General features: G+C 40.3%; 2 protein-coding genes across 4 annotated transcripts in view; both read left to right on the top strand.

The window, feature by feature from the left end:
• The window catches only part of USP32 (ubiquitin specific peptidase 32), a 58,738-nt gene extending 47,927 nt beyond the window's left edge, over positions 1 to 10,811 (top strand). For all 3 annotated transcript variants that reach the window (XM_042829966.1, XM_042829965.1, XM_042829964.1), the window contains exons 24-34: positions 269 to 420; positions 1,005 to 1,116; positions 1,655 to 1,866; positions 3,267 to 3,451; positions 3,983 to 4,069; positions 4,813 to 4,933; positions 5,341 to 5,532; positions 6,101 to 6,389; positions 6,838 to 7,283; positions 7,823 to 7,915; positions 8,456 to 10,811. In XM_042829966.1, the coding sequence (XP_042685900.1) occupies positions 269 to 420; positions 1,005 to 1,116; positions 1,655 to 1,866; positions 3,267 to 3,451; positions 3,983 to 4,069; positions 4,813 to 4,933; positions 5,341 to 5,532; positions 6,101 to 6,389; positions 6,838 to 7,283; positions 7,823 to 7,915; positions 8,456 to 8,629 (2,063 nt within the window). In that variant the 3' untranslated portion in view covers positions 8,630 to 10,811. The remainder of the gene's footprint in view (positions 1 to 268; positions 421 to 1,004; positions 1,117 to 1,654; positions 1,867 to 3,266; positions 3,452 to 3,982; positions 4,070 to 4,812; positions 4,934 to 5,340; positions 5,533 to 6,100; positions 6,390 to 6,837; positions 7,284 to 7,822; positions 7,916 to 8,455) is intronic.
• A 785-nt stretch (positions 10,812 to 11,596) lies between these two features.
• The window catches only part of LOC122166479 (lysophosphatidic acid receptor 1-B-like), a 37,829-nt gene continuing 27,081 nt past the window's right edge, over positions 11,597 to 22,344 (top strand). The window contains exon 1 of the mRNA XM_042830281.1: positions 11,597 to 11,673. The gene's annotated coding sequence lies outside the window, so the exon portion shown is untranslated. The remainder of the gene's footprint in view (positions 11,674 to 22,344) is intronic.

Raw genomic sequence — 22,344 nt, 5'->3', positions numbered from 1 at the left:
TGGAAGAACTTGGTACAGAAACAAAAAATTGAGGTTTTTGAGAACTTTGCTGCTTGTGTTGTGGAGGCTGTCCTTGGTCTGTGTACAGCAAGAAGTGGAAAGGTGATAAAAAGCTAAACCAATTTTATTGCCTGGTAATAAATTAAAAAGTATAAAATGAAAATCAGGTCTTAGTGGAAAAAGTTACTTCTGTATGAGTATGTAATATTTTATTTCCATCAATTCTTTCCTGACTTGCTGACCGTGGCGTTTCTGTTCCCCTTTGAAGTAATCAAGTTGGATGGCACTACTCCCGTTCGATACGGCCTGAGATTGAACATGGATGAAAAATATACGGGTTTGAAAAAACAGTTAAGTGAACTCTGTGGGCTAAAGCCAGAGCAGATACTACTTGCAGAAGTGCACAGTTCCAATATAAAGGTAAAAAAAAAAACCTGCAAATTTCTTACTGTTATTTGTATATGTTGGCACGTGTCCATTCTTCTTGACATTAAGCTTTGTATTCCAGGAATGTGAAATAATTTAACTGAAAGTGTGATTAAACAAGTCAGCTTAGCTGAATCTCTATATGAGCGTCGGTTTATATTTCAGTCTTAAACTGTAGCTCAATTTGTTTTAAATTAAAATCAGAGTAAGCTGAGCAAAGGTAAACAGCTTGTAAATAAAATGAGAAGTAAAAGCTTGCAGAAATTTAATTGAATTCATTACTAGTGATATTTTTAGAAAAACATGACATAGTCATCCTGTAACAAATCTCAAGTGAGAGTGCTGTGATGAGCTTAAACACTGTCAAGAGGCTGGAGACTAAAGTAGAAGCTCTGTACAGAGTGCATGATATGCTTACATCGATGCTAAATGATCTGCTTGTTGGCTCTCCTTTCTCCTTTTGGAAAGGTGTAAGAAAGCAGATAATCTGATAGGTGTAATGTTTTCAAAAGAACAAAACGTGTTCAGAGTCACAGAAACACGGACATATCTGACTGATCTTCCCTTTTTCAATGAAGAATTTTCCTCAGGACAACCAGAAAGTCCGGTTATCAGTGAGCGGGTTTTTGTGTGCATTTGAAATACCAGTTCCAGGATCACCTACATCAGCATCAAGTCCTGTGCAGTCAGGTAAAAGAAAACGTTCTTATTTCCCATTCATGTAAAATACTCAGTGCTTAGGAATATAAATACATATATAATAGGAATATAAATAGAAAGTGCAGGAATTCAGGAGAAAAACCATACTGCTTAGTACAGTGTAAAAGGTGACACTAAAAACAGGACACAAGTCCAAGTTTTGGTCTGCAGAGGTGCTGTGAGCAGTCTCTGTGTGGGCTGATTCAGATTCTTATTATGCTTAAGCCCAGCATAGCCATCTGAAGATCACTAGATACACATTTCAGTTAGAAATATGCAAAATATTTTGTTATTTGTGAGTTGGCTCTGATGTAGGATGTATTTAAAAAAAAAAAAGTGTTCAGTTTTTGCTTTTTTAAATTGTTTGTTGTTTCATGGATTGTAAATGCCTGTTGTTCCTTGCTCTTGCATACTCTGGGTTTTGCAAAATTTTAGGCAAATAAAGGATTATGACTAAAAGACTACCTAAAAAGCTTGTGATGCATTATGATTGATGAAGCTGAGTAAGAATGTAATTGTCTATCTGTAGATATCTCGACTGGATCATCAGCTAATGGAGCACCTAACATAATGATGAATGGGGACCTTCCCAAACCAACCCTGATTCCAAATGGAATGCCAAATACTGTTGTGCCATGTGGAACAGAACGTAGCCTTGCCAACTGGACTCTCAATGGTCACGTGCCTGTGCTTTCTGATAGTCCATGTACAGGGTACATAATTGCAGTCCACAGAAAAATGGTTAGTAGATTTTGCATTTGTTTTAAACGATTTGTGTAACACCTAGAGAAAGTCAGAGAGGGTATTCTATCTACATCTGTACGAGAAATTAACACGTATTTCTTATACGGGATCATGAATGTTTCCCTACTGAATGTATTCTCTACTGTGTAAGCACCAAGTTATTTGGACGTACAACTCTTGTAGATTTCAATAGTAATGTCTACTGTTGGTGTATTTTTCTTCTGTGAGTATTGGCATGCTTACCACTTCTCTAATGTGAGATGCATACTTGGGTGCTCCCTGGCTCCCTGATTAAATGTTGTAGGATTCTTTGAGCAGAAAAAATCCTTAGAGGAACTACTTGAAATGCTTTTCTTCTCAATTATATGAAACAGCCTTATTTCATACACAGAAACAGTGAAGATGCATAGTGCATTCATAGTTCATTCTGTTGGCATTAACTACTCTTCATAAAAAGCATCTGTAGTAGTGTTGAACTCTAAATGCCAAAGTTGGGTGGCTGACCACCTCCAATAGCCATGTATTTGGTGTGCACTGTCTTCGTGTCTTCAGAGCCTGTTGACATTTACAGCTTAGTGGATGTGGGCTGGGAGGCTATTTTAATTGACTGCATGTTTGTATGAGACTTTTCCTGCTTTGTTCTCTCAAGTTTGGTAGAATTTCTTAGGCGTTGGGTAGAATGCTTTTGAGCCATTATAGCTTGTTAGTTGTACTACTTTGGGTAAGAGGAAAGAGGAACCAATTCCAGCAGTCCTTCATTGTCAAAAACCTAATTGAAAGGGTCAGTTGTATACAATTTTTGCAAGGCTATAGCAGCTTACTGTACCCAAGTGTCATTAAGCTGGTGTGATGTCTTTGTTGCAAATGAGACATGTAGCACAAAGGCCAATTTGTCTGTGTGGAGTAAGTTGTGTATTCTGTAAATGTAAAGATTTTCTTTCTATACAGAATATAAGCTTGCCTAGTATAGAGGTCATCTGGGAGCAGATAGTAGCATCACTAAGTGTCTGTCTGCATTACAGTGTTGCTGTCTGATGAGAAAAGTAAGAAATGTGCATCGTTTGATATGCAAAAAAAATGTACATAGTTGAAGCAGATGTATGTTGATGTGGTGTAGTGCTTAAGTAACATTAATAATTAATTAATAGCATTGCTGTGGTACCATAAAATAATACAAAAAGGCTTTCAGGTAGTTTCAGCAAAACTGGGAAAAAAAAAAAAAAAAAAAAAAAAAAGAAAAAGAAAAAATTGCTGGAATAGTGCACTTTTAATAGAATTAATAGTTTGTTTTAATTGCTGAAACCTAAAATATAAACCAAGGTCAGCATCCTAGTCGTCATGGTAAGAAGAGGTAGTAAATACTTGTATCTGAGTCATTCTTTTTTTCCAATATGCAGATGCGGACAGAACTGTACTTCCTTTCATCTCAGAAGAATCGTCCCAGTCTCTTTGGAATGCCACTGATTGTTCCTTGCACAGTTCACACACGGAAGAAAGATCTGTACGATGCAGTATGGATTCAGGTTTCCAGGCTTGCCAGCCCCCTCCCCCCTCAGGAAGCTAGTAATCATGCACAAGACTGGTAAGTTTGGCATGCCAGCTTTTGTCTTGAGCTGTGCAATGCTGAGAAATTTGTTTACAAGATTTTAAAAATACTCGGTTTTCATTTCATGAATTTTCACTTCTCATAAAGCTCTGTTGAATGAATATATGCTTTTTAATGTATAATTAAGTTTTTAATGTCAACAATTCTAGAAATAATTGTGTGCTTCTATTTCAAGTGATTTCTGCCTATAGATTACATCTAGTGGGTTATTTTCATAAGAATTCATTTCAGAGTCCTGAAGTTTAATAATTTAAAAAAACAAAAACCTTTAAATCCTTGCAGTGTAGCTAAATGCAGCAGGCCTTCCAGTTGCCCTTAAAGATATGCTTGGCACAACTTAATTGGTTCATTCTCATGCTCTGATAACTCATTCAAATGGAAAAATAACACAGCTGTCATGTGGTCCCATTTCATACATCTTAGCAATAAATTACTGCATAGTTTGTTATGCCAGGGACTTCTAGCAGTCTTGTACGTTGTTTCATGTTGTGTTCTCTTCTGTTTCAGTGATGACAGCATGGGATATCAGTATCCATTCACCCTAAGAGTGGTTCAGAAGGATGGAAATTCTTGTGCTTGGTGTCCGTGGTACAGGTAAATCTTTAGACTTAAGGGAATCACTTCAGCAGAAATGTAATCTACGAAAATGGGATTTTGATATATTTCGGTCTTCAGAGCTAATAGCAATAAGAATCAGAAATCTAATTTAACCAGCACCCTCACGTGGCAGACTTGTGCTGCAGAATAACTTTTGTGACTCAGAGCTGTAAGTTCTGCTGACAGAAACCTTAAATTTGGAGGAAGTCAGGAAATCATAAAAACCCAAAAGCCTTTTAACTCCTTACCATCCGCTGTGTGTGTGTGTGTCTGTATGCAAGCACATACATGTACTTGTTCAGGTGATTTGTGGGGATTTCATACAAAACTGAACTTTTAAAGTAAGTACATTATCTGCCCTCAGTCATTTCTCTACTGTTCAAAGGGTAAGAACAGAAATAGGATGGTTTGAGATTCACCCTGGGCACATGCTTTGAAATTTTCCCTAACAGACATGGTACTGACAGTTTCAGACCTTTACAGTTAGGTAAATGTGTGTTTGCCTGTGGAAACAAAGTGTTGTATTTGTGTGTGCAGCAGGCAGCTCCGTTCAACAATATACACAGGTACACAGGCTGGGATTACTCAACTGCTTCAATTTCTCATGGGTATTAAAATTCTGTACTAAACCAGTCCTAAAAATCGTTTTGTAAAAATGTCTGTATTTTTCTTAGAAGTGTGAAGTAATGTAAAATTGGACAGGTTTTGGGCATTGTACATCCCACGTCTTTTTGTCTTAGATTTTGTCGTGGCTGTAAAATTGAGTGCACAGAGGATAGAGCTTCTGTTGGGAATGCTTACATTGCTGTAGACTGGGATCCAACAGCACTCCATCTACGCTACCAGACGTCCCAGGAACGGGTAAAATTGCAACAGAAACCCTTTGTTATTCTGTAATAGTTCACCAAGATAAAGTTAATAAATAGATTTTTCTAAGGGTGCCAGTGTCATAAACAGTTATCCCTAGTTAACCTATTTGATTCATTGAGTCTACAAAACCAATCTAAAGATAGTCATGTAGCTGAGTTGAACTCAACCAGTTATTCAGAATTTTGTGCTCTACAGATTGTTTTGTAAGCTGAGAATAAGGACAGATTATTTGTATGTTTGCCTCTTCATAATTGAAACATGTTTTTGCTAGAATTTGTTGCATCTGGTTTCCATTCTTAATTAGCGTAGGATGTTATTCGTGTGATACTGTGAACAGAGGCTTCCTCTGAGCAATTTGTGTGTATTTCCAAGTCGGATACAGTTCTATCTCACTTCAGATTGTAGAAGAGCATGAAAGTGTTGAACAAAGCCGCCGAGCTCAAGCAGAGCCCATCAACCTGGATAGTTGTCTTAGAGCCTTCACCAGTGAAGAAGAACTGGGTGAAGATGAGATGTACTACTGTTCCAAATGCAAGACCCATTGTTTGGCTACAAAAAAACTAGATCTTTGGAGGCTTCCTCCCATTTTGGTATGGTATTGTTTCATTTTCCTCCACAGCAATAAAAGCAAAGGGCATTGGTTAAAGATTTGAATTGCTAATTGTCTTCTTGTTCTGGCTAAGTTGTGTTTTTGCTCATGGTCTCAGGAGGGCCCTGACTTAGTTTGCAGCACACGTTTCTGTAATGCAGGCAAATAACTTGAAATAAATCTCATATCCCTTTGAATCTTTTTAGCTGAAACACTGCAGCAAGTGGTGGCATTTCGTATTCCGTTTCATCTGCTCTGACAGAGTTCACACTTAAACAGTCTTTTTGGCAATGTGATTTTTTGTCTAGTTGTGTAACCACCTCCTTTGTTTCTTTCAAACTTGGTAGGTTATGCAAAACACCACTAAATTTGTCACTGAAAAGAAGCATCTTTTCCATCATTTCCCTGTGAAAATATTAGTTCCACAATGCACACTGTCACATACTACATGGTTGATGTTTTATTAATAAATGATAAAATGTGTATGCTTCGGGGGGAAAAAATACGTTTAACAGTGAAATTACTCTGATATAATACTTTAATTTTTTTTAACATATTTCTCTCCTTAGATCATTCACCTGAAAAGATTTCAGTTTGTAAATGGCCGCTGGATAAAATCTCAGAAAATTGTTAAATTTCCCCGAGAAAATTTTGACCCAAGTGCCTTTTTGGTACAAAGGGATCCAAGTCATTTTCAGAGAAAACAATTAACTCCTCAAATTGACGAAATTCCTGAAGCACGGATTCTTCAAGGGGACGCTAAGAAAGTAGATCTGCAGATCACTTATTCAACAGAAGGAGATGTGAACAGAAGTCCATCATCCCTTAACACTGCTAATGTCATGAATAATATCAAAGGTAGGTAATTATTAGGTAGAATTCCATTAAATGCTGATAATTGGGAAAAATGATATGTATATATATAATACATAAAAGATATATATATATATATATATATATGTATATATATATGCATTGCTAATATATATATATAATGCTAAATCACTACATTATTCTGAAACATTCACCACTTCTGTTTTTTGCCTTGGAAAACTTAATGAAGCTTTACCATTTTTTAAAAAAAGAACATTACAGAATACTGGTATTGTCCATGTCTGTGTACAGTAGGCAGAATTGAGTCTGAGAAACGTGCTTCTACATGAGAGTTAAATGGGAGTGTTGGTGGGGGTGTGTGCACAGCTACTTCTACTTTTGTGTGGAACAGTGTTCTCTAATATTTGATTATTTGCGAAAATCTGGACGATGTGTTTCCTTAGCCTAATAGTCCACATGTTTTCCATTCTAGCATCTCCATCTCTGGGAAGGAAGAGTGGAACCAGCTGTCCTTCGAGTAAGAACAGTAGCCCAAACAGTAGCCCAAGGACTTTAGGAAGAGGCAAAGGGCGCCTGCGGCTACCGCAGCTGGGGAAAAACAAACTGTCAAGTAGCAAAGAAAACTTGGATGGAAGTAAAGAAAACTGCACTGACCAGGAACAGAAAATTGCTTCTGATCGAAGTGATGCTTTTACGAGGGGGCAGAATTTGGGTGGTAGTCAGAATGAACTGTATACTGAACTGTATACTGCTCAGGACAGTGAGGTAACTCTAGCCAACGGATACATCTGTGAGCAGAACGCGTATAGCAACGGTAGTATCAACGGCCAGATTGATAGCCACAGCGAGGAGGATATTGCAGATGACCAAAGAGAAGAAGTTTGTGTTAACCCTATTTACAACCTATATGCAATTTCGGTGAGTTGGCTTTTTGTGCGAGTAGACTATCTTGGTGGCATTGATTGACTGGACGTGTTTATTGTATTCATTACAGAAAGTAAAGGTTGATCAAACAGGAGAAGAAAGTGTAGTCAGCAAAATAAATTTGCCTTTAAAACTGAGTGAAAAGTACATCTCTGCTTAGTGCTTTTTGTGCTTGGTCATATCCAGTCATTTAATAAAAAAAAAGGGTAAAAGCAAAACAGAATTAGCAGGAACACTGTGATATTCTTTATGAGATGAGAAAAATAATGTGAAAATTTGATAGCAAAAGAAATTGAAGGACAGAGGGAGACTGGCTGTGGATGGGGAATGTTCAGCTGCTGGGGCCAGTGTGCACGAGGTGTCTGGCACATGCAGTGTGCTGCTACTTCAGAGGAAAGAGATTTTGTTTAAGAGAGTCTGTATCATTTAAGCATCTTTGGCAGGCATAGATTGTCGTCAACCATTGCTCCATAAAAAATGGTGAATTTGTTCTGTGATGTCTGAGCGTGAATTTTTTTCTTCTTTTTCCTCAGTGCCATTCAGGAATTATGGGAGGGGGTCACTATGTCACTTATGCCAAAAACCCAAACAACAAGTGGTACTGCTACAATGACAGCAGCTGTAAGGTAAATCTTCTGTTGTCACAAATTGCAGCCTCAGGTATCTAGATTCAAAGAAACTTGTTTTGTGTGAACTCTTCTTTTAGAATCATGAACATCTCAAATATTGCTTCATTTAATTATTCTTGTGGTGTTTTTGTTTTTTAACTAAAATTGTACGTGATGTTTCTTTCAAGTTAGCATTTGTTCATCAGCTGCTATCATGTGGTTAAGGGAAGATGCTTGTTTTGTACAAAGATGGAAATGCTTCTGAAAATGGAAATCCAAGAAAGTATTTTCATGACACTTGTTTTGTATTCAGTGACTGAATAATTAAGTTCCAGTATTTCTGAGTATTTGCATTTGGCTCTATGAAATTTGTTACACTTTCCAAGTAAATAATGGAGCCTGATAACTGTAATGAGGAAGGCAGAAAGCGTGATCCTTCTAGTTGTGAACAGCTTCTAAAGAGTACCGTTTCCAAGGCAATTGTGAGTATTGTAAGTCGAGTGACAGTAACACAGTTGTACCAGTGTGTATTTCAGAGCGTGTTTTTCTGTTTTGCAGGAATTGCATCCTGATGAAATTGACACCGACTCTGCCTACATTCTTTTCTATGAGCAGCAGGGGGTGGACTATGCACAATTTCTGCCAAAGATTGACGGCAAGAAGATGGCAGACACGAGCAGCATGGATGAAGACTTTGAGTCAGATTATAAGAAGTACTGTGTTCTGCAGTAAATGGATGGTCTTCAACGGGCAGTTTGATGAGTATGAGGGATAACACCCTGAAACTTACATTTGGCAAAACGTTATTGGGACAGATAAGCTAAGTGTAGTTATTGTACCCTGTGATCTGAAAGCACAAAAAGAAAACCCTAACTAAACAGCAGTTAATATAGAGATAGTATTGTTTCGTTCTGTTGTCTCACTACATGCTCTAAATGTTTCTGATGTTAAGACATCAGGCTGAGACTGCCATTGGCCTTTAAATAAAATGGTTTGAGAAAAGCCGACAAGGACCAAATAAGAGCTAAATTTAATAGTCCAAATAAGAGCTAAGCAAAATAGTGTAGAGTTCATCACCTATTCTAACGACCCCCTACATTTCTCCTTAGATTTAAAATACGGGGAAAAAATGTAGTGTTGTCTTTGGACAACATGATGTTGCTACCTCCTTTTTCCTGCAGTTTTATTGCATTTTACTGGCAAAATGGGGAAAGAAAAAGAATGGAAAGTAGACAAATTTAAAGAATGAACACCAGAAGTAGGAAAGCTTTCCAGTTTTGCCACCACTAATGTATCAGTTGCTTTCTTTCTGTATGTTGGGAGCACAACCAAATCCTAATTTGGAAAGAGATTAATTTCTACACTTGAATGGTTTATTTTACCTGTGTTTTCTCCACGTGTTGGCTGTGCAGATCAACATGTTTCAGGAATGGCTTTTCTGCCTGAGAAGTGCTATCTTAAGCTTTTGAGATGCCTCGAGAAGAAACTTCAGGTTGAAGAGAGTAGCGGTGATTGCACGCGCGGTGTCTTAAAATGTGCACATTGCACAAGATGTTCCCAGCTTTTGGAAGGAAAGATGCTTGAGCTTACGTTTCATGACTGGTGTTGCTTTTAAGTTTGCACTTTTTAAAAAAAAATTCATATAATTCAAAAACAGTTTGTTTTTGTTGTTGTAAGGGCTCTGGAGTGAATGGCTGTGAATTAACCCACTGTGTATTTCAAACCAATAAGAAGCTGTGGTTGTCAGGTAGCTATCGTAGCATTCATGGGTTTTTATTTTTTTTATCGATTTCTTAATTTAAGAAGGTTTCTTTCTTTCAAAATTCGGTTGCCTTTTGGAATCTTCTGTTTTGCAACAGGTTATGCATATACTTACATTTAAAACAGTTTTCGTACCCTCGCAAGATGCTCTTTTGAGTTAATGGGCTTATTGCATTGAAGGAGAGAATGAGCAAGTCTTGGCAGAGAGCAGAAAAAAGATGGTTATTTTTTGAATAGGCATTTCTTGAAACATTTTCAGTGTTAAAGCGTTAGCATATGTAAATGAAGTGTTTCACACTTTCACCCCTTTGTTCTTCAGCTGAATCTAAAATCTTACTGATTTTGTCACGTGTCATCTTCCAAATTATTTGGATTTTCTATTCTCACTAACAGTTGATATTTACCTTGCTGATTTCTGAAATAAATTTTAGGCTTCTTTTTAATGTGTTTTACAAGAATGCCAAGCCTACCAGTAAGTGTTCAATTTTCAGAAGGATCTGGGTTTTATCTATTTAAGAAATTCTATCAGCTGATCTTGCTGTCTGTGTTCAAGCTATAAAACCTCCCAGTCTGCGGAGGCCGTGCCTCTGTCAGGGCAGCAGATCAGTTCCAAAATAAGTATTGTCTTACTTGTGAAGTGTTGCTCCCTATCCCATATGCTCTTTTATCTCTAAAGTGATCTGAACATTGAGACTGAAGAAAAATTGTGAACGTCTAGGTTAGAAGCTTTTTTCGGTTCCCATTTGTCTATTCCTCCCTTCCCAAACTCCATGAAAAGTGAAAGATTTTTCAACTGATTTACTTTGAAATGTTTTATTTAAGCAGGTAGCACAATCTACTAATGTTATTTGATCTTCTGTGTTTGTTACATTGGTTGTAATTAATTTTTTTTAAATTAAATTAATTCATGATTTAGTAGTAAATTTATTAAGTTAACTATTAACTACATTCACTTTGTAAATTATTGTATAAAGCTTATTGACAATGCACTGACTTTAGAAAGATGTTAATGTACATAAATACCTTGTAAATAAAATAGTGTTGATGTACTGGAATATGAGCTGTATTAAAAAAAGGTATTGGTAATTGTATATGGAGTGAACCTGTTTATCTGTAACTATATTATTCAAACAAATTAAATACTGTGGATGCAGATAGTGTCGCTTCTTGTCAGATATTTCTAACAGCTCTCTTCCTTAAAGTTCCTGTGCTCTTTTAATGAAGCTCAGATGTATTTTTCAGTTCGCAGGGTTGACATGTGTGAATGAGTCCTTGTCATTTCCCAGCATTGCTCGTAGCAGTGCTAAAATTACTCGATAGTTCTGAGGTTTAAGTTATTTTACTTCTCCATTTGAGGACGTGCCGTTCAGATTGTAGTGTTCGTCCATTTAATCCTATTCAAAATGTGTTCAGTGAGAACCACAGGTGGCAGCTGGGGGTTGGACTGATGGTCCTGTGGGTCTTTTCCAACCTCGGTGTCTCTGTGATTCTGTGAGCTTTGGTATCGCTCTGAAAAGCCTCGTGCACTGAATTGCATTTAATTAAGCAATGCTCTCATTTTTTCTGCGCTGTATTTTTGCTGTTGGATCTCAGATCGGTGATGACTGAAATCACAGCGGGCGAATTTGAAATTGCTAACTAACTGCGCCTGGGAATCCTTCTGCAGATTATTAAAGGTAGGGGGGAGGTCATTTTTAACACTTAATTATTTTTGTGTGTTTTGGGCAACTGAAATTCAAGCTATAAAACTTCATTCCGGGTTCCCGTACAGCGATAAACAATGAGGCCGTTGGAGGCCTCAGCGCAGGCCTCGCTGTGGCGGCGGCCCGGGCGGCTGCGGCGCCGCGCTGCTCTGTGGAGCTGCGGCACCGCGCGAGGGCAGCGCAGCCCCGCGGCCGCGCGGCGCTCAGGCGGAACGAGGCCTTTCGTGGAGCCGCGGTGAGGAAATGCGAGCGTTGCGGTGCTGGGGACGCCTTCGGCGCGTTGTTTATCGCCGCAGGGTTTTGCCTCACCAGGTAAAACGACTTCTAAAGCTAGATTGCTTCGTGGCACAGGAGAATCTGAGGTGGTGGTTGGTAATGCTGTGCTGAGGCGTTTCTTCAGTGTTTGTTGTATAACTGGTAGATGTTCTAGAGCAAGCGGAATTCTTGTTTTGGTCAGTGGACATAACTTACAATTCATACAAAAATCACAGGCTAAAGGCAAACGCAGGTTGAGGAGTGGCTCTTCATCAGGGCTGTGGAGCAGTGCAGCTGTGCTGCTGCTGATGGCTCTTCACCTGTGGTCTGGAGGATGAAACTGCTCCCACAGCCAGCAAAGGAAATTCTCCTCTATCTGAAGGAAAGGACTCACACGGAGCACAGGCAGTCGTAGTTTCCAGCCCGTAGTTTTAGCAGAGAGCTGCCTTGTTGGATGGAAGAGGAAGCGTTCCTTGTATGTCAGATGCGTAGCACAGATTTGCAAAGAAAAGAGAACCAATATTTTCTCAAATATTCTTTTTAGTGAGAATTGAGTGACATTTCCTCTAGAATCTTTTCATTGACTGATTATTCTTCAATGCATTGCCACTGCATTGCTGATGTGCCCTACTGATAGGTTTTAGTTGAAGCAAAATATCACATTAGCAAAGTGAGAAGTCAGAGGCAAAATCAACCATTTAAACATTGGAGTGGTATCAGCTCTGAGGCAAACATGCAGAAATAAGAGGCAAAAATCAATCTTGCTATTGTTTGGATGCAAGCTTGCAGATAGGTTGCACTTCAGAAGTAAAATATCGCTTGAGGTTGTATGCACTCATTGGTTCATGGGATTTCTCAAAAGAAGGAAGCAGAAACCCAACAGCTCTGATAAGCAGATTGAAACTGAACTGTATTTCCATCTGAATCTATTGTTTTGTTTATGAAAGGTAGGTTTTGTATTTTCTCTTGCCTCTCTTGGTCAGTACTGCAAGTACTGCAATTTGATAACAATGGTATTTATTCTTAAGCAGCAATCCATTTCAAAAGTAAATGAAATGATCTTAGATACATGAAGGGTTTGCTCTCGGAAACTGTCTGAAACAAGGATCTCAAGGTGCTTGATGTATGAGCACTTGGTCACGTATTTACTTCTTGACTGTGTATAGCACTGAGACATTTCCTCTGAGCAGCCACTAACTATACGAGACTTACTGTTAATTATAATCATGACTTGTTTTCTTTTTTTCCCAAAAAAGGAAGTAAATCTGGCAACTGGACTGAAGACCAGAGTAAGATGGCCTATCAGGAGTTGCATCACTAGGTGTTTGTTTGGTTTCAAATGTTTCCAAAAACAGTGTCGTTACATTTAGCTGGAAATGAACTATTGTTCTTATTTTTGGGCCCTTGAAGATGCTAAACAGATAACCAAATAGGGTGCATCAGGGCCTTCCTTGGACAGGGAAGCTGGTGTCTCAGTGGAAATGACACAGACTGTGCTGTAGTTATCAATTGTAATTGGAGCATTGAACAATGGCACTTGTTCAGCGTAGCCTTTGCTGCCTCAGAACAAGGGATCATGCTTGTGATAATTTCACAGTGATGTTTGCTTCATTTGTGCATTTGCAGTGTTGAAAAACTAATTTAAGGAATATCACCTATAGTTGCTCCTATCACAGATTTGTCCTGTTAAGGCTTTGAAAGTGAAATAATGATAATCTAGTTACCTAAGATGTTTGTATGTACTGTTTTTGGTAGTAAAGCTGGATGCAGTTCTGAAGTGTGCCACAGGCCGTGAAGTAAATGAAGGGATCAGCGCTGCCAAAAAACTGCAGCTGCTTTTTGCTGTTCAATGCCTTTTGCTTCAGAAATGAAAACCGTGAGGTCTGTCTGAAATCAACAAAACCACCTTGGCCTGAGCAGATTGATAAAGTGGCCTGTGTTAAAGCTCTGCCCCTTCTGTGTGCCAGTGGTAGGCAGGTAGCCTTTGTGTAGAGGCTATCAAGTCTGAGAACTAAGGCTGTTTTTTTCTCCTGTTAGAGAGAGGGGGAAACAAGCAGGGGAAGGTAACTTCTCATGCAGAGAACTGTGTTTGCATCAGATTGGAAAGTGTGAATGTCCCAAGTCCTGTGAGTGCCCTGCTGCCAAGAGGAGTTGACCGCTGTCACTTCCCCCTAAATCTTACAAACTCAACTCCACAAGTGATTTTTATCTTTACACCATTGTTTAAATCTGTTCTGAAGCTGCCAGTTGTGGCTGGAGTGTATCCTCTTGCTCCCTGAGCTCCCTTTGGCTAGCACAGGAGGTTGTGTCACTTATTTTCTCTATATTGCCCGTTTGTCCGTTATCTACGGATTGGGGCCATTAAACGCCCTGAGAAAGCACACAGACTGTAGGCATGGCTGTCCCTGGCTGGCTGAATGCCCACAGGATCAGCGCATGTATTCATTTCAGCTTTTGTTGTACCTTTTTTCCCTTAGGACCAGTAAATGGAGGCACGAAATTAGTGAAATGTAGTCATTCGTGCTTGCTGATTTATTGTGTCATGAAAATAATCCTGACAGAATCTTGGAAGATTGTGCCTTTTGTTTGGGACCAACCTCCAGCTTCCTCGTTCACGTGTAAAAGATTTCCTGTTACTGAAAATTAGCAGCAGTGTGTGATAAGGGCTGCTCAGCATATTGGCCACAAACTAGAATACTAAGAATGCTTTTCGATTTAATGAAAACAAGGATTTTTTGAGCACGTTTACAGAATCCAGAAACGCTGCTCTTCCTGCTGGTTGATCTCTTAATGAGCCTTAGTTCACAAAGGAACCAAAGCACATGGGTGTAATCCTGGCTTTTTTGTTACATAAAATTCCTACATTTGGATGCCTGTCTTCTATTCAATAACATCTATCCCTGCTCCTCACCAAGGCAGAAACTGTTTTTTTTGATCAAAAAAAAGGTATGTTTCTTCATTCAAACTGAGCGGATGGAGGTTGTTCTGCACTGTCTGTTGCTTCCACCTGGTGCAACATAGATTAGACAAGTAGACAAGCACATCTTCTAACTTATCTTCCCTTTTACTACTGCCCTTTCACTACTTCCCAGCATGCTGTGACTTGAGTTGTCTTTACACCATCCATTGGAGAGGTTTTGTTTAAGCAGATAGAAGAAATGAACTAAGCAGGCAAATAAATGGCAGAAGTGGTGGTTAGTTTTGAAATCATAGAAATAATCTGAGGTACCAATAGCTTGGGCTTTAACCCAGCCCTATAGGACAACAGAGAAAAACTTGGCCAGATGAGGCTGCTTGTTTGAAATTTGCTCAAAAATGATAAAGGAAGTGCAGCATTTAGCTGGACCCTCTTCATGTTTTGCATACAATGGCTGAGATGGTTTGCAGATTAAAAATTGTCCCTTCACTCAGTGCAGCATTTTGATGGAGAAAATATTTATGTGTGTTATAAATAAGCCTTGGCCTCCTGATGAGCTGCAGGAGAACTGAAGGGTTCATGCTAAGAATTGGATGACAACAAAGGAAAGCTGCTGCTTCAGAGCCAGGAACAGGATCCAGCACCACCAGTGCTGAATTAAGAAAGCTTTACAAAATATGCTTGCCTTATGATGTTTGGAGTAAGGAGACAATGCGAGGAACAGTGTGATGACAAACATGTGGCCCTTAATATTGTTACACCCCTCCTAAAAGTGCTTCGTGGACGTTTGACAGTTGTCCCCATGCACTGCTCTCCGTGCTGGTGCCGTGCTGAAGTGTAGTGTGAGGGGAAAGAGGATGCAGGATTTATTTATGAGGCCTTGTTTATGAAGATGAACTCAGCAGCAGGGAGTGGATGGATGTGTGCTGAGGTGACACGGCCTCAAAGTAAAGTGAAGATGAGGACAGTGAGCACAGCACACAGCAGCAGCGCATCCTGCCTGGGGGGAGGCGAGTGCCCCGGGCTGGGTTAGCAGGAGCCCGGCCAGCACAGCGGGGGAAGGGATCTCCCAGAGACTTGAATTCATTGCCGAACTTACAGGAGTAGAATGGACTGGGTTTTAAAGCTCTGATGGTCAGAGGTTTACTTGGCAATCTAATCAATGCTCCACCTGGATTCTGGATGTTTTTCTTTTGTGCTCAGATCCATCAGCAAATGGAACAGAAAGTTAGCTGAGGTTTTGTTAGGTGATGTTTTCCTTTTGACATGCGAGAATGCTGCTTGGAGACTTTTAAATCAAAAATATTCACAGTGGGGAAGAATGCCTGTTCAAGGAGCAGGAAAGGATTCCTCACAGGAAGACCCAGATGATGTATATTGACCGCTTGTGTTTACAATCTTGCTCATAAGCAAGTGAATTGGAAATGTTTGCTTGCCCATGTGGTCTTTTTATCTTCAGCTTTGCTTACAAAATGTTCCTGTTTAAAATACATTTGATAAAATGTTGGCAGCATATCAGAGAACTAATGTGAACATGGGGTGTGGACAAAGATGTCACAGCAGGTCTTTAAACTTCTTGCCTTTTCCCCTTGCTGTATTTCTTTAAATGATTGAATGAAATAGAAGTTAGGATGCTGCTGCCTCTGGCGATGTTTTCAAATAACAACTCAGATAATGAAGTCATTAAATGCTGGTTTAGCATAATCCAGGGATCTGACTGCTCAGTAAGACACGAGCAGCAGTTTAAAGTAGTAAAAATTAAGAGTGACCTGAAGAATTAGCGGCTCTGAGCACAAAATCCGTAGGAATCAGAAGCCTGGCCTTGTTTAACTGATTTTGATGTAACTGGGACAAAAAGCTAGCAGTATTTTAAAGTAGCCTTCCCTTTCATGTGAGCAACAGGCAGGCTAATACAGTGAGAAGCTGAGTGTGAAGAAGAGTAGAGTTCAAACAAATTAAGAAGAGTCGGGAGTTGATTAAAGGGAAGTAAGGGATAAAATACAGATGTGAGGATCCCCTCTAACACTTCAACCTTCGCAGGGTTGGGTCTCCCTTTACCGGCTGGTTTTTGATGTTGTGGGGTAGAAAGCAAACACCTCCTTTACTTCAGCTTTTGTGTTCAAAGCAGCATTGACCCTTTGTCTAACAAGTGCTGGGGCAGGTTATAAATCTGTAACTTTGCACTTCACCTTTTGTATCTTGCTTAATGACCTTTTAAAAATAAATGCAGAGTGGCTGAAGGAAACTGTATCAGGAATGGAAAAGCTGACACTATGCAACCTGAGCTCTGATTTTTTCAGATCGCTCCACTCCGTTAAACAAGACTTCTTTTCTTTGTGGTTTAAAAAAGAAAAGAAAAGAAGAAAAAGGGGAAGAAATGGGACGGGGGAGTGTTTTTGTGTTGGGTTCTGTCTGGTAGTTTCGACTGTGAACTTCTTGCTGGAAAAATGCTGCAGTTACTGGCCTACAGAGAAAGGCCTGCAGTCATCCGACTGTGCAGACAATTTCTCAGCACAAATACCTGCAATTTTGTTTTCAGCTGTTTATGGAAAGCCTGCTGTTCAGGGGGATGCTTGCAGGAGCCACTGGGACTGCCTTTGTTTGTTTATGTGCGTGAAAAGAATCGTTTCAGATTCTGATCAGGTTCTTTTGCTGTTTCCCACAGTACTAAATTTAATATATGTAGCTTTAAGATGAAAAAAGTCATACTATCTTTTATCTATCTCCATGAGAACATGTACTATCCCTGAGGATATCTTACTGTAAAACATCAAATTTCTCCATCTCAATGAAAGGGAAACTAAACTTTCCCACCATTTAGACCAGTGTGATGTTTTATTGTGGTGTTTTAAAGCTCGTTTTGGATTTGTGTATACAACAGCAAAGCACTGACATTATTTTCTGTTGTTTATGTATTTTGCTTAAAACAAAAGATCGCTCTGGAGGGGAGGCATCGGAGGAAGAATCCTTGCAGAGAGAACCCAGGTTTATTTCAGGTGGTGGCTCTGGTTTATCAGCTGCAAACACCCTGAACAATTGAGGGCTTCAGCCTGCCTGCAGGTGCCTTTACCACAAATAATTTTAATGTAGAAAATCCACAGCAGCTGAACCGACCGTCATCTGTAGCAATGGTTCTCCAGTAATGTTACTCCTTCGATCCCTCAGATGGTTGGGATGCCAAACACCAAGCAGGGCCGCGCTATGGGCGGTCGCTGGGGCTGTTGGTAGTTTCTTCACGTCTGCAGTTGTGTGCCCTGGCTCAGGATGAATAGATTCAGAGTGAACCAGTTTCCCAGTGCCCTCACAGCCTTTTCTCTGCGGTGAGTCTCTAAATGGCTGCTGCTGCCTATTCTCAGGGTCTAACTGCAAGCCTTCTCTTTTGCGTGTGCTTTTCCTCTGAGTCCCAGCTCTGATAAATGGTCGGTCTGAAAAATGTCTCGGATGCTTCACCTTGCCAACAGCAGATGATGCAGATACCAGCAGGAGGACGGGGAAGCCATGCTGTCTGCTTTGGGGCAGTTCATACACTACGTGCTTGTATCAACTTCTGGGAGTTGCACTCCACCCTATGCAGGACTATTTGTTTTGTTAAAGCCCCGACTCTTCCTTTCAGAATATCAGCATTTCAGTCCAGCCTTTGCACTTATCGGCCACCCTGCAACAGTGAATTCCCTGGCTGTGCGCTTCAGTCCACCAGCTCCAGACCTTTGCACTTTTCATAGATGATCCTGCCTGGGTTACAGATTCACGTGGTAAATTACTGTAATGTGTGCAAAGAACATCCTGCTCCGACAAAAAATATTCCAAGTCAATTTGATTTAAAGTGGTATCGATGCCTTGAGCCCGACTTTCTAGAAAGAGGAGAGGAAACAGCACTGTCCACCGGGTGATTTTTGGAGCTGCCAGCTGAGCTTTGGTTTCTTTTGGTTTCTGCTGGTGTGTGGCAGTGATGAGGAGCTCAGCACACCTTACTGCACACCAGTGAGAAATGCAAGCTGCCGCCGCAGCAGTAAGTCTCCTTGCTACTGGTATCTGAATTCCTGGCCCTTCTGCCCCAGTGAAAACTGAAATTTAAATACGAACTTAGAATTTTCCAATGGGATTTTCTACAGATCAATTTAAAAATGTAGAGCTGTTGGTGTAGAGGCCAATTTCTCCCAGTGTGGCTCGCTGTTTGGCCTCATGCTTTTGAGCAGTTGTTTTTTGTTATTTATTTGGGCATTCACAGCTGAGTGAATCTCTTAACGTGAAGAGTCGGATAGAGGATTTATACTGATACGGAGCATGACCTCTAAATTCTGTAATATAATTCCTTTGTTTAAACATACAAATTAATTTTCTAACTGGTTTACTCATTAAAAGCTGGTGACGCTGCACATTGCTTTATCATTTATAATCCTGGGCTCTTCTAAAAGATGGGGGATAAAAAGAAGCAAGGGGTAGATGGAGGAAAAAATTGCTTTTCCAGCTAACGTTACAAATAACATCACTGATAATGTAATGCTCATAGGAATTTGATTGTCACAGATGACTTCTCTTAATAAGAACATATTGTGGTGTTGACTGAGGACATTCTGCAAGGAGCTTCTTTAAGGAAGTGTTGGGCACAAATTCTAACTGAGGAGCATTAAGAGCAATGGAATTAAAGCACGGCCTTTTCTTAGATTCGCTCTCACGTAAGTTTGAAGATGAGAAAAAGCAAACAGAAACCCAGCATCAGAGTCAGGAGCACACAAGCAGGCTGGCACTGGGAAGGTTGTACAGAGTTTGCAGTGTGGAGACTGTGATGCAGCGCTGTGCTGAAAATGATCTGTTTCCCATGGAGCACCCTGGGATAATTGAGTGCTCTATCATGAGGGTGCAGGATGTGTTAATCATTCCATTTCAGCTCTCTTGGCAGGAATCTGACAGTTGCTTTATAGCAAAGCAGGCGTGGATACTTATGGTTTTACAGCTGCTGCCCATGCGACCAGCAGATTTTATTACTGTGCTGTTCTTCCTGATTTTCTGAATGGAGGAGCAAAATACTGCACCTTTTTCATCTGCTCTGCTGGGATAAACTTGTACCAAAAAAATGTAAAATAATTTTGTTGTTGTGTTTTAAGCTTTCTCTCACTTTTTCTCTGCTTTTACATTTAAGCTCTATTTAGTTTGGTTAACCAGAAAGCTGAAAGCTTTAGGAAGATCTTTTGCCTGATGAAGCTGAGGCTAGCTTAGCCATTTATGTCTTAACCAAAGTTAGAAAAGGACCTGTTGAAGTGCATGCTTTCATCTCACAGCCGTTTTACGAAGCTCTGTGCATTGCCCCGCGTTACTGAATCGAGCCACTAGGTTTCACCAAACCGTCATCTCCATCTGAAAGCTGCATCTGCCGCTGAAGTCATTTGGGTCTTCCTGAAGAACTGTCAGGTGTGTTTTTTCTTTTTAACAGTCTTCATGTGAGGCGTTTATGAATCACGAGCTGTGACTTATCTGTTGCCCGGCCATCTTCTCCCTGTCACAATCTCAAATAATTCCTATGGCTGCAATAAAAATCGCACTGACTTCTTCCCATGCAACAGGAATGTTTGCATTTTATGAGCTTTCATAGCTGTTTTTAAAATAAATCAGTCTTGTATTGTAACTTGTGTAGACATATCTGTGGGATCATAAATCTTAACATCCCGTTTATGCTCTGGCACTGCAGTAATAACAGTCAGGACAATAGAAGCCTGCTTCAGTGTGGGTATTTTTATATGGGTGACACTGGAGTCTCTTTTTGCACTGCTTGATAAGACACTCTGTTGTCTGCCACTCAAATTGCACTAAAATCATCGAAGTAAATGGAGCTGCAGCAATATTTCTGCTTACAACCTGCTTCAGAGCCTTTATCTAACTGTCATAATGCCTGTTCCCAAAAATGGTTCAGTTCTGTCAGTGATCTGGGGCAATGTAAGTCTTTCCCTTTGCTTATTCATGTTTGGAATGAAGTGCTCCACAAAGCCCAGAGCTGTTGGCTGCAGTGAGTTTACCTGAACAGGACGGGGAAGCCTTCAGCACCTTGCTGGCTGTCTGTGTGCCTTCCTCCTTCATTAAGCAGCATCTTTATTTAAACAGATCGCTGTTTTCCTCTTAGATTTATTCCTAGGTTCAACAGGAGCTCTTGGATTCCATGACACGAAATATTGTGTGTTACCACTTGTAAGGAAGCATTTCAGGTGATGTGTACAGCAAAGTCAAATGATTCTAGGTTTTTAGAAATACATCTTTCCTGGTAGAGAATGGCTATGATTTACTCAGGCCTTAATCTCAACATCAGTGCAATCAGCAAGATGTAAAACTTCTGTCTTCCTCTCTAATAAATTCCTCATAACTGCATGCGTCTGTAACCTAACCAAGGGCACTTCTCTCACATGCTGGGAACAATGACTGCTCTCAGTAACCTGGCAATTGACTGGGTGTAGTCATAATGGGTGTAGTCATAATTTTAGTAGATGGAAAGTAATGTATTTTTCTATGAGGTTTCTTTCACGTGACAAAAAAAGAAAAAGGCACTGGGAAATTTAACTACATGAAAGTAGATTATAAGGAAACAAATGCCACAGGTAACAAAGTGATGTCTGTTCTTTTCTTTTTAAATTCAAACTGTTTGAGTACTAAATGTCTGAATTGTTTTAGAATACATTAATAAATAAAAGATTAGAAAATAGCCCAAACTCATCACAATCTTTGAAAACTTTATACCCTTTACATTATAACTTTAAATGTAATTTGCATTCGACTCTAAGAAAGAAAATAATCTCCCAGAGACATTTTAATTAATTGCTGTAGTTAATTTCATTCATAATTTTACATTTTTGACCGATTACAATCAAGTTTTATGGAATATATGCATTTATTTCTGTTAGAAGCCTGAAATTGGGTTTGTTTGGGGGGGAAATGCATTTAAACTTGGTACTAAACTGCATGTTCTCATTCTCAGCAGTTGGTTTGAGGGAGCTGTGTCTGTGTTCAGGAGGGCCCTGCCGAGGTCACCATGCTTGCTGCTCCTGCTGCCCTCTTGCTCCTGGAGACTTTTCCCTGCTTCCATCTCCTTTGATTCCTTTTTAACCTGCCTCTGTGAAACAGTTCAGGCTCAAAAATGCCGGTGAATGATTTTAATAGAGAGGCAGCTCGATTTACTCATGCAGTTGGGGAGGACTCTTGTCTGCATGGTTTGGGTTGCTGGCAGTGACTGGTGCTAACGCAGCAGCCCTAGTGCTCAGCACATCTTGCAAATATGTGCCTGTAAGTCCATGGCGATGGGCACTGGCACACGTGGCCTCAGAGTGCTGCCAAGTGGAAGTGCTTTGGAAATGTCCCCTGTGTACCGAGGGCCGTCCATTCCTGCCAGCCCAAAGCAGTTCTCAGTGGAGGAAATCCTCTTGCAGCTTGTTGTTTGCCATCACGTTTGTACAACCTGGGGTGGCAAGGCAGCAAGGCGGGGAAGCTGTGGTACTTTTGTGATCTGAGGGGACAGACTGGGGCCTCCCCTCAGCCTGGAAAGGCCCTCAGAAAATGGCCGCCAGCAGTGGTGGGAGCTGTGGGTGTCTCTGCTTTGCCCAACACCCGGCTGTCCTGAGAGAATGTTTCCTTTATTTTTCTTTTCCTCCACCATTTTTCCTTCAGGTTATCTACAAGCAGCAGGGCTTGCTGCAGCCCTTGCTTTTGGTTCCAGCTCTGGCAACAGCAGGTGCTGCAGCCCAGCACTGCCGCAGTGCCATGCCCAGCCCTCAGCCCCAGCCTGGGGCTCTGTGAAACGTGCAGCCTGGGGATTCTCTGTCAGTGCCTCC

The sequence above is a fragment of the Centrocercus urophasianus genome, unplaced genomic scaffold (assembly GCF_019232065.1).
Source record: "Centrocercus urophasianus isolate 14NV4802_14NV808 unplaced genomic scaffold, USGS_Curo_1.0 seq_33, whole genome shotgun sequence".
Taxonomy (NCBI): Eukaryota; Metazoa; Chordata; class Aves; order Galliformes; family Phasianidae; genus Centrocercus; species Centrocercus urophasianus.
Note: the sequence above shows the minus strand (reverse complement) of the source record. Positions and strands in the feature narration are given on the sequence as shown.